Source organism: Alligator mississippiensis, chromosome 5 (assembly GCF_030867095.1).
Source record: "Alligator mississippiensis isolate rAllMis1 chromosome 5, rAllMis1, whole genome shotgun sequence".
In the NCBI taxonomy this organism is placed as follows: domain Eukaryota; kingdom Metazoa; phylum Chordata; order Crocodylia; family Alligatoridae; genus Alligator; species Alligator mississippiensis.
The window spans coordinates 180,931,425-180,944,013 of NC_081828.1; the positions used below are offsets into that span (position 1 = coordinate 180,931,425).

Sequence of the window (12,589 nt, forward strand, 5' to 3'; positions counted from 1 at the left end):
TTGGATCAACCACTGGATTTCACCTGAAATCACACTGTTTGATTCAAGGGCAGAGAAAACTATATTGAAGGACACTGCGCAATGTGTCAAGCTACAATTTGCCTAGTTATTTAAGAATTAAATTACATGATGAAAGCTCTTAGTAGCAAAAACATCAGGAACTACCTTGTGATGACTGCAGAATGAATCTATAAAAGATATCACCTTTGCCAAAAGTTCTGCATATTTCTGCATGACATCCCATTTGTCTGTAAAGCAATCATGTGTAATGGACCACATATCACTGTGAAAACCATAGGAAAAAAACAAAGTGTCACAGCTAAGCTTGAAACAATGTGCAAAACACTTGCTTCAAGACTCACCATGGAGGTGTTCAAAAGAAGATTAGACAAGCACCTGGCTGGGGTTACTTGACCCCAGCGCTCTTTCCTGCCCAGAGCAGGGAGTTGGACTCGATGATCTAATAGGTCCCTTACAACCCTAGAAATCTGTGAAATTTATGAACCCTCACCTGAATCCAAATTCTTCATGAACAAGGTATTTAGCTTTACACCTTTCCTACCAAGTAAAGGAAGCATTACTGGTCACAGAAATATAGGCAGGGAAAGAAAGCTTGCCCAAATGCACTTCAGGAATCTGTGTCAAAGCCAGACATACACATATAACACTATCACAGTCCCACAAAGGTTTTTTACCTGCCCCACAGGTAATTGGGTATTCTTGTCCTTGATAGATTTCCGGTGTGCATTCATTCTACTACACAGTTGTTGTTTGGTCTCTTCTACATATTTTCCATCAGGGCATTTGGTGCATTGGATGAGATGTATTACATTTCTGGAGGTGCAGCTATAACATCCGAGAATGCTGATGGTTCTGTTGTGGGGTGTAGTAATTGTGGGGGTGGTAGAGATATGTTGACAGGTTTTACATTTCTTGTCTTGGCATGATCTTGATCCATTTGGTGCGTTTTGGGCTGTAAATGAGGCTAGCGAGGTTCAGTGCTTGTTTAAAGGCTAGGACTGGTGGTTCTGGGCAGATCTCTTTAAGAACTGGCTCTTCTTCTAGTATGGGCTGCAATTTATTTGAGGATTTTCCGTGTAGGTTCCAGGGAGGGTTGATATGTCATAACCAGTGGTGTGCAATTCACAGGGGTTTTCCTTCTGTACCGCGGCAATTTTTCAAATGGTATCCAGATGGCTCTTTCAAAAGTGTGATCTGTTTCTCTGGAGGGGTGCCCTTGTTGAATGAAAGCCTTTTTGAGATTTGTGAGGTGATAAGCCCGGGTGTTCTCCTCAGTGCAAATGTGGTGGTATTGGAGGGCTTGGCTGTATATTACAGTTTTCTTGACGTGTTTAGGGTCATTGCTGGCTCTGTGCAGATATAGATACTGGTCTGTGGATTTTGTGTATATTGTGGCCTGTATTTTACCATTCTGGATAGTGATCGTCATGTCTAAAAAGGAGATGTTGGTGCTGGAGTATTCAAGAGACAGCCTGATGGAGTGGCAATGCTTGTTGAATTTCTGATGGAAGTCAGAGATTAAAGGTTTTCAGTTCAAATTATGAGGATGTCATCAATAAGTATAGCAAGGGTTTGACGGTGCAGTCCTTGAGGAATTCTTCTTCCAGGTGGCTCATAAAAAGATTGGCATACTGTGGGGCCATTTTTGTGCCCATAGCTGTGGCTATGCTCTGGAGGAAATGTTAGTAATTGAAAGTGAAGTTGTTATGTGTGAGGATGAAGTGTATAAGGTCAGTAATATCTTTGGGTCTGTACTCAGAGTTGTTGTCTTGCTCCTGTAAGTATGTAAGGCAGGCTTGCATGCCATCCTGGTGTGGGATGTTAGTATATAAGCTGGTAACATCCATAGTGGCTAGGAGGGTGTTGCTGGGAAGGTGGTCTATGTTTTTAGAGCACAAGAATACCCAATTACTTGTGGGTGCACATTTCTCTCAAGAAAACCACTCTTTCTCTCTCTTCCCCCAATCTCTCAGTTCTAATCATCAAAGGGAATTTACAAAACACCTTTTGCAGATAAGCCTATGAACTTCACTTCATCAACCTATTGGATACAAAAAAAAAAAAATCATGGACTAAATATAGACATTGTATTTATGACACATTATAACCTGCCTTACTTCCAACTCCCCAGGTACCTCTTCACTGTTTACCAGCTAGATTCATCCCCCCTGCCCCAACCTCTCTCTCATCCATTGACTCATTAATTTACATAGTTACTGACTGGCTTCCTTGCATGGATACCAACTTCTGGTTTCTTTACTTTTCAGTCCAACCAGGAAGAGCACAGACCACCTATAGCTGCTTCCTCAGCCTGGTGAAGGGTGTTTGTGCCTGAAAGCTTGCAAAGAAGAATTTTTCCATCTGACTTGGTCTAATAAAAGACATCAGATTTATCCAAAGAACTGTGCCTGCCAATATCCTTAGACCAACACAGCTACAACCAATACCCACTATCATAGTCCAGCACTTTACCTAGCCACTAGTATTCTTCTTCCTCTTGCAGAGCAAGTGGAGGGGATGGGAGGTGGGAAATAACATCAAGGCATTCTGTCAAAATTAATACACCTCCTTTTAAATGTGCCTTTTACTGAAGAGCTGTGTGGATGTAGATAGAAATAATATTTAATTTTTTTTTTCCTGAAGACTGTTTTATTTTGTTTTGTGATCAGGAGCCACAGAGAGCAAAGTTAGGCATGCCGGCTCTTGAAGTTGGCTTTTGGACAGTAGAGAATGAAACTTAGCAGTAGCAGTGCCCACACTTTAGTCACAGCTCTCTCCCGTTCACTGTTGAACTGTTTATTCTTGTTGGACATTTTGGCCAAAGCTGCACATAGATAAAGTGGCTACATAGCCAAGATGTTTACAAGCATTTGGGGAGGGAGAGGTTGCTTCCAGCTTCCACATCTGTTTCTGCCCTTCATGGTCATACTTATATGCTTCTAAATCACTGTTTATCTGATTTTAGTATTACAGCCCCTTAACAGTAACTGGTTTTGAGAGCTTGGCATCAGTCTTGTTCTTAGGGGAAAAGTGCTGGCTTAGACTAGTCTCTCCAAGTTTGTAGCCCTCCAGACTTCTACCCAACCCGCAGGCTATTCACTCTTCCTCCTTACCAACTTTAGTTTGCCTGCAGGGCCATAGGTCAATTTTCACAGAGGCGAGGCAAAATCTTAATGCTGTCCCCTTCCTTGCCTCCAACAATGTTGAGGGCATGCACTGTGGAATCACCATGCTCTACTACAGAAAGTATCCAGAAACGTCTGAGTCAATGGTGGCACAGGGTTGGTGCCAGCTACACACATCTGTTTGTCCATGGGTTATCTGTTCTAAGTCAAAAAGGCTGGCAGGCAAGCAACTGATCTTCAGACTACCCACCTTCAATTTACACCTCCAGTCAGCTACTCTCAGACTGGCCAAGTCTAATGACTGCTGCACTGTCCCTCTGGCTCTCTTAGCACAGCCATAGAAGGATTCATGCCCTAAAAATCAGAGAGAGCTGCCCACTTCACCCAAGTGCCAGTAAGGAAAGTGTTTACAGAAACAGCAGAAACTTCTTGCCTCCAGAAAGGTAGCTTCCACAAGTGGTTTTCCTCATATCAAACTCCTAATCCCTCATGGGAGAACTGGTCTAAAGGCTCCTCTTCAAAATACTGAATTGTAGATATGTGCAGCCCTTACATTATAACATAAAGGCTTTCAGCTTGTGTGTGATAAAATGTGTACTGGGGCAGCACATCATTCTCTCAGCACTTGCTCTTTCTTCCAAAAATTATTCTACCCATATTCCAAATATGTTAGAAATGGGCCCTGAATAAGTAAGCAAACAAATAGTGGTAGCAGGCAACTACTTTATTGATGGCTCTGCCCTAAAGGTATCAGGTAATAGTGAGAAAAAAAAAACACTTAGGAAAAATATTGAGAACTTGAGGTCAGTGAAGTGGGGGAAGGTGAACGTGAAGGTTTTTGCTGAACAAAAGGAAGGACCATCAGGATATTTTCTGTCATTAATTTAGATCTAAGACACTAGTAGAAGGAAAGCCATAGGGGGCTATGTATAGATTATTTTGGAAACCAAAAGTATTCTCTCAAGCTAGAGGTTTTAAATACCTGTACAAAAATAAGGCCAACCAGTTTAGGCAAAGATATGAATCAAGTGGAGAGGAGTAGTCATGTCTTGGCTGTTCAGTTGTACTATGGGCTTCCACAAAAGAGTTTAGCTACATGTCCCACAAAGCTTTTTCACTGATTTAATGGGTGAGAGGGGAAGGGGGGAATGAATTGGGCTTTAAAGAAACAGACATTTTTAGACAAAGTTATTTTGTAACTATTAATTTAAAAACATGCAAGGCATTCAGATATCATGGCAATGGACTCCCAGGGCGCATCCAAACATGCAGACACATGCGCTTGCAGCAGCTCAAATACAAGTGACACAAATTTGAGTGGGGGCTATTTGCCCCAGTGCATGTGCCTGGACATGCACTTTGGTGTGGGGCAAATTGTGCCACTTAGGACAAAATAACCCTGCCTGGCTCCTCCCAAATTTTCAGCCAAGGGGAGCTAGAGCTGGCCCCAGCAGTATAAAAACCAGCCCTGTGCTAACCCCAGCAGTATAAGACAGCTGCCCTGGCAAGTAGCTCAGAGCTACTTGCTCTCAGGAGCTTCTGGGGTGCAGACAATTGGTACCTGGGGACACTACTCCTTGTGCCAGCTAGACTGCTGAAGTAGCCCTGAGAGTTCCCTGCACCCTTTACCCACTGCAGCAGTCTGGCAGTGGGGGCTGCTGCCTGGCTGTGACCTTCTCAACAGCATGTGGTCCCAAGGCTGCATGCCTGCCAGATCCAGATGGAGACTGCATGGCCATTAGAGGCATCTGCCCCTCTGGGCCAGCTGCCAGTGGGCTGTGGCTGCACAGTTGGCCTTTGTGCAGCACTACTGTCATGTGTGCCACCACCCGGCCATCTGGGCAGCTATCGCCCGGAAGATGTTCTCAGTGTGGTGGCCTGCTTTGAACTGTCAAAGCATGTCCTCCTGGCCGCAAGTGACCAGGAGGTCAACCACCTCCAGCTGGGTCCCGGGTGTCAGCTCTGAGCTAGCTCCTCTGCCCGGGTCCTGCCACTTGCCTCGCTAACATGAACCTTGGTGTTCCCTATTCAAAAACTACAAAGTCCCTGATAAAAAAAAAAAAATCCAAATCACTCTGTAAAATACCCCAAAATCCATGTTCTTCCAAAATTAGAACAAAAGACCATTATACAGAGATAGAGGGAGATCAGATCAGTTGGGCAATGTTTTATTGATATATTTACAATTTTAAAGCAATTTGGAAGCCTATCAGTGCCTCTATTATCGTAATAAAATACATTCTAAATAGCTATACAGTTTGGCATTTACTTCTGGCTTTTCCCATAGAAAAATCAGAGCTGCCCCTACACATCCTGAGGAGCGAAGGGGGAAGTGCTGAGCAGCACTGATATGCCAGTGCCCTGCCCCTGCCCCTCACTCTCAACCCACAGCCTGCCCTCCACCCCAGTCCCCTCACTCCTGACACACAGGGCCAGGTATGTGGGTGAGGGCAACTGTGGGGCTGCTCAGGAAAAGTGGATCCCCTACCTCATGCAGGGTACAGCTCCCCTCTCCCCCACCACAGCTCATGGACTGCTCCTGCACAGGGCCACAGCCCACCACAGCCCGGCTCAGCAGAGCACCGTGTGGCGCTGCACACTGTCAGGCAGCTGTGGCTCTCAATGGGGTTCAGCACTGCTCAGCCCGAGCAGCCCCAATCTTCCTGACAGTGCATGGTGCCACATGGTGCCCTGCCAAGCCAGGCTGCACCCCCATGACACAGCAGCAGCTATGCGGGTGCTAGGTGGCTGGGGCTGATCCCTGTTGCCCCCCGCCACGTGGGGGTGGCTGTGCCAAGAGGCACCTAGCAGCCCCGACAGCCACTGCTGCAGCTGGTGAGTGCTGGGACACTGGGGCCAGGCGGAGGAGTGATCAGGAAGCTGGGGCTGGGTGGGGGAGGAACTGGGGTGGCTGGGGGAGTGATCAGGGAGCTGGGCCCAGGTGGGGCCCTCCCCATAGTCCCCTGCCCCCTCCTGCAGCCACCCCCCCCCCCCCACTTACTTGTCATGGAGCCCGAGTCCAGGTCCCTGCATGGGTAGGCAGCACGCTTCAGCACCAGGACAAGGGCCAGCCATAGAGACAGTTCTCCAGTTGCCTCAGGGCATGGCCTGCCCTGCTTTTTTCCCCGCCAGGGTATTTTTTGGCACCTAGATATCCAGGTATCAAATTCTGTTCCCATGTTGCACATTTGCAGTGCAGGGAATGTATTTTTGTTCCCAGCATGCATCTTGCAGTGTCTCAAAGGGGTTTGAGACGCTGCAAGAAGCATGTGCAGGCTTATGTGGATGTGCCCCCCAGAATACATATATATCATACATAAAATATACAACTCATCACAAATGTTATACATAGAAGACAGCTTTTGGATTACTGTCTGCAAGACTGAAGTGCAATAAAGTTCAACAAGCAAAAAAACCATTATTTCTACTTCCAAAGTATCAATGAAAGAAACGCAGGAATCAAGTATATTTACAAGGCAAAGCCTGTCATTTATCTCGTGTGGGAAGGGCCCAACTTTTCCTCCTCCCTATTGCTGTAGCATGATATCTTTAATAAGTGCAGCCTAAACTATGACTTTAACCTTTATTTGTGATATACTGGGAACTGTGTTTGTTTGAGCAAATATGCTGATTCTTGAATCTCTAGGTTAATTCCAAGTGAGCAAAGGCTGCTGAGAATTAGTACCTACTCCACTAAGGTAGGCAACCAAAGACAAAGTGAGGAACAGAACCATCTTCGTTGCAGAGATGAAAAGATATATTTGCATTATGGCAGCCAATGATGAAGTTCAGTGATCAGTGTTTTGCAGAGTCATCTAAGTTAGGGAAGACATTTTGCACAGACAAAAAAAAAATGTAATATCCTCTCTGACAAACACAATTGTTTAATAACAGTTAATTATACAAATGTTCCTTCATACAAAGAGAAAGCTGTAAAGTGACATGTTACATTTTTATCATTGCAGTCCTGTTGAAGAAATAATAAAAATCATATACATTAATGGAAGTTGTATCTCCTCAATCACGGAACTGATGCAACAAAATTAAAAGTTAATCAATGCTTAAACTTAAGTATTGTATGGAGAACTTAAGGAGGAAAGGACAAAGCAGTTCCTAGATCTTAACCAGTGAAAATACAATTAATAAATAGGAGTAATAGTTAAGGAAACTACATTTGACATGCACATAAAACAAAATTAAATTTGAATCCAACAAGTAGTTCACTATTAGTTACCAATACCAAAAACTGCAGGACAACGTAATGGGAAAACAGTTAAGTACTTATTGCTCTGTTTTAATTAAATTCAAGACTGGTATGTTTTTCATGCACCAGTTTTTGAGACTAGATGATCAAACTTGAGAGTTGCTCATGATAATTTCAGAGAAGGAGTTTTCTACGCAATAAAAGTTCTGACTGAGATGCAATTGCTATTAACTGATAATTTCTTGAATGTTCTATAGCTAATTTTTGCTTTAAAGATACGCACCCAAGATTCAGGTGTTTAAGTTTCTGAAGGCTGCTAATTTGAGTAGGAAGGTCCTCAATCTGGTTGTTGAAAAAGTTTAGCACTTCTAAATTCTTCAGGTCTGCAATATTTGGTGGTACAGCTGCAAAAAGAAAAAAAAATAAAGATGCTTGCTTCATTATGGGAGAAACTCATTTTAGCTAGACTAATCTCTGTAATCACAGTCAAGTGAGCACTCCTCCAAGAGGGTAGAGCTAAGGGACTCTGGTCCCCAGTCCCAACACTGCTGATGTATTGTATCTAATCTCTTCAATGCAAGAAGTATAAGTAGTTCTGTGGCCTAGAACAATGCTTATGTGATGCCAAAATACAAAACAATATTTCTACACACCAGTGCTCTCTGATGGCCTGTTGGTGCCTCTGTTTGAAATCTACTTTCAAAGCCACAGGTGACACAAACCACTTTGGCTTCATCAGAACAAAAGATGTTATTAGAAATTTTAAATACTTTGAATAAAGAGTCCCATTGTGGAGCTGGTGACAATATGCTATGATCCCCAGCACACATTCATTTAATGGCATAATGCAATCTGATCTCTGTTCCCAATGACTGAGTCTCCTACTCTGCCACACACGCATGGCAGGAGTGCGATTGGCAGGACCAGAGATTTAATACCAATTGCATCATTACTATTTACCAGTGCAGGGGGAGCCCAGGATCATAATCCTGGGCTTCCCCATCCACTGACAAATTAAAAGTTGTGTCCAAAGCCCTCTACATGGGACCAACAATCAACTGATTGTTGGCCCTAGGGTTTCATGGTCTTCCCCCCATGAGAACCACACCTGGCATCCCATCACCCCTGTGGGGAGAGGTGGGGAAAGAATGGGACACAACTGAGGTATCACAGCCCTCAGGACCCACTTGGGGTGACAGGGTGCAAATAAACAGACAAAAAAATCCAACAGATGCAGCAGCTATGAGCCAGCTGCACTGCAGCTGCCTAAGGCACAGGGCTACCCTATTACACCTTTGATACCACACTGCACATGCTGGCAGCTCAAAAATTTACCATAAAGTTCTGGGTCACTTCACTAGTCAAATCAGAAGAATGGATAGTTTGGGTACTCAAAGCTAAATGACAGTTTTATTAAACGTCTGAGATGGCAACAATGAAACAAAAATCCATTCTGAGTGATGGTCTATTCTGCCTCCTGTTTAAATAATCTGAGTAGTCATCCATTTAATATTCAACTAAATCACGACAATTTAAGTTCAGCCCTAAATGATGAACTGCTCAGCCAAGCCAGTTTTTGATTTGCCTCCCATGAGTAAAGCATTGTAATCAATACACACAAAAAAGGTTATATTAGATTAGCAACAGATCAATACCTGGTTATTATTGAGAAATATGAAAGGGCTATTCTGAAGCACAATATGAATATGCTCATGCAGATAAAAGGTTAAAAAGCTATACAGATTTAAGTCTCTTCTCTATGGGCTTAAGACTAAAATTCAAGCACACAGATGAAGTTTACACAAGAACCAGAGAAAAAGGGGTGACTAATCGCTTGCCCTGCAGCTTGTGACTTGTCTGATGTTCACCACTGTACAGGGTCAACCTTGACATCAGGATGAGTGGAGAGCAGGTTTAAAATAATTATAAAGCCCTTGATGCCTCGATTTGCCTTTATACTTGGCATGAGGCAATCCTCCTCCAGCCTAAAAGTGAGATTTTTACATAGCAGAACATTACAGTGCCACATTTACATGATTATAAGCACAATTACATTGCTCACAATAATAGAATCCTAACAAATATCGTAATTATAATTAACACCCTGGTAATAGCTACATTCATGGGAGGACACACTTATCATGCTTTGTAAAAGAAATCATGAAAACAGGTCAAAATATACATATCAAAATATAACAACACAAAACTCTTACTAGTATATTTAATCCACCCCTGCAAGCGTATCCCATAGGGTCAACAGGAATTACACAGGTGTTTAGAAAGGCAAATGCCCTTTTACTTTTTTGCTTTTAACTTGCTATGAAATTTCAAATAAAAGGTTAGTGATTTTTCAATGCTTTATAATACAAATGTTCTAAACATTAGAATACTGCAACGGAGCCATTATTATAATGTCTTTTACCATTCCTTTTTAACTCAATCTTTTTGTTGAATATTGAGATGATGGGTTGATACCAATGGTGATTTTTATAATCAGGGATATCTATACTTGCACAGGATTAGGAAGCAGAAGTACTACAAAATAATAGCTTCAATTTAGCTACAAACCAAGAATAATGCAGACAGACAGAATGCAACCCTACCAAAGTTGCACTGCTGATGCAATTAAACCCTGGTCTGAAGGTATTGGTCTTTTTGACAGGATGAGAGATTATTTCACTTTCCTAGATAAATCAGTCCAATTTAACACCACAAATTATGCTAAATGTGATTTAGGCCTCGGTTATGGGGACACTGAAACATTAACCCTACATTCAGGATCCTGAACTTCTTCTAACCAGCCAAATCTATTCTGAACTATTTAGAAAGAATAGCAGATTCTTGAGAATTACCATCAATATACTCTGTAATCAGTTAGCAATACAAAAAACAAAACAAAGAACAGAAAAGGAGACAAAAACCAACCCCCTCACCCCCCTTCCCCAAAATACAAAAAAACCCCAAAAAAGCAAAAGACCTCTCTTCCATAGCACTCTGAAAATTCCCTGAATCGGTCAGTCTTGTAAAGTTAACTTTAAAAGAAAAAATAATGGGACCATCTTAGCCTCCTAAGTCAACAGCTTCACTGCTTCCAAATAAAATTCCTCTTTTAGTTCTGTCAGCAAGGGATAGGTTATAGTTTAGTCCTCGAGGAAGAACAGATCCAGTTTGCTTTCATCACTAATTTCCTACACATCCACATACAAATGGGTAGTGTTTTTTTCTAAAAACCTGACCCAAACAAGTGAAAGATATAATGTTTCTAGATTTTGAAACCAACCCCCTCCACCCCCAAAAACAAAACATTACAAAACTTAGGCACTGCCTTTTGTATCTCATAATTAAGAACCATTAAAAATCTGCTTTCAGGAGTGGGAAGGCAACAAAGCCAATAGGACCAACTAGTACTGGGGAAGATGATGGCCAAAAATCCACGTAGGACAGAAGAGAGTCACAGAGTAAGACTTCTGAAGTGGGAACTTTGTTTATGTAGCACCCACAGGTTACAAATACAAATGAACATAGCCAGCAGGACAGCATAAGAAGCATTAAGTTCTGTTTAGCTGGTTCCCATCCAGAACATCAGCAGCCACTGAAGTTGAAACAGATTTTAGCAGTTTTTGACTAGGGTAGCATTTTTAGGGTCTCCAATGAAAAACAGAAATTTGTGTAGCTGCACAGCACTCCCATATTGAAATATATTTGTACAGTTACAGCAAATTGGATTTTATATTGCAAATCATATTTAAGACACAGATATGCTTTATTTCCAAACACTTCCTCGCAGACCATTTTGAAAGCTGCCTGGATACGCTGATAGTGGGAAAGAACTAATATCCTAGCAACAGATTCAGATTAAATGCTATTCCTGTGGCTGCTGACAAAGGCACAACAGACCTTTGGTGTTTAGCTTGTGACTAGATTAATTTGGGAGAAAACTTTTCCACAGTAGCAAGTTTTAGTCTCAGCTTCTTCAAGAGATGCCCATGGAACATAAAGACATATTTTGCCTCCAAACTTAGGAATGTTTAGCCTGCAAACTAGCTTTACACCAGGACAGAATTCGTAGACTAGAAAAGGCCACAACTATTGTTCAATGATAGCCTAGGAGGGATGAAGGGACATACTGCAATAGTTTACTTGGAGCTGCCTGTATCAGGCACCAGGTTCTTCACTGAAATGCCACAATTATATCCTAACATAGCCCCCCAGTCACATAGTAAATAGTGGAATTAACACTGAGAAAGACCTAACAATTTATATACAGGGGATGCAGAGTTCCATTCAAATCATCCTCTTACATGATGAGCTGAGAGTGAACTGCCAGAGTCCTGGTTACATTCGGCCCACATATTTACAAGATCCATAATGTTTTTAATAATCCTGTTATGAACATCTGCTGCCCAGTGTCATTAACAAGAACTAGAACTCCTCCTAAGCAAATACTGACACTATTAGGCAGCCCACTGTCTCTGCATCCTCCTGGAGTTTCAGGTATGCCATGCTGTGAGGGTCCATTCAGAAACAGTGAGAACAACAGAAGAAACCAGAAGCAAGAGCAAGATTTCTTTTTATCAAGAACCTCATTCAATTGCTCAGTATCCCAGCCATTACATGCTGTCACCACTTATAGATTCTCCTTTTGGTTTTCTTTAAGACTCCAAAAGAACAAAGTGATTTTTCTTCAAGTCAGGCAGTTTCTACTACGTCTCACAGGTTTAGCTCCGTTCTATCAGAAGACAGACCAGAACCAAGCAATACAGAAGGACCAGCTCAAAAGCTCGTTTCACAGTTGTTCAAATACCTCTGCCAAGAACCTAAAGTAACCCAGAGGATATTAGCATGAGCCAATGCCAAAATAGCCTCCATACTTTGAGAAATTTGAAATGGGCTTCCAAGGGAGGTGGTACTCTCCCCTACCTCGGAGGTCTTTAAGAGAAGGCTGGATAAGCATCTGGCTGGGGTCATCTGACCCCAGCACACTTTCCTTCCTAGGCAGGGGGTCAGACCTGATGATCTCTTGAGGTCCCTTCTGACCCTAGCATCTATGAATCTGTGACAACTGGTTGACCTAGAAGAGCACGTTCAATACAGAGTTCGGGAACAGTCATTTGAGGCTAAATAAACTCTTTGGATGTACAGAATAGTAACCCAAAACCTCTACACTGGTATTGTTCTCTAGCTGAGTTTAAAAAGAAACTAGACAAAAAGGTCAAATACTTCTGCCTATTAAGTATGA

The 12,589-nt window shown here is 42.5% G+C and overlaps 1 protein-coding gene across 2 annotated transcripts in view; it reads right to left on the minus strand.

Annotated features, from left to right (window-relative positions):
* RSU1 (Ras suppressor protein 1) overlaps positions 1-12,589 on the minus strand; it is a 183,866-nt gene that overhangs the window by 123,166 nt on the left and 48,111 nt on the right. For both annotated transcript variants that reach the window (XM_006265859.4, XM_059729048.1), the window contains exon 4: positions 7,634-7,754. In XM_006265859.4, coding sequence (XP_006265921.1) covers positions 7,634-7,754 — 121 coding nt within the window. The remainder of the gene's footprint in view (positions 1-7,633; positions 7,755-12,589) is intronic.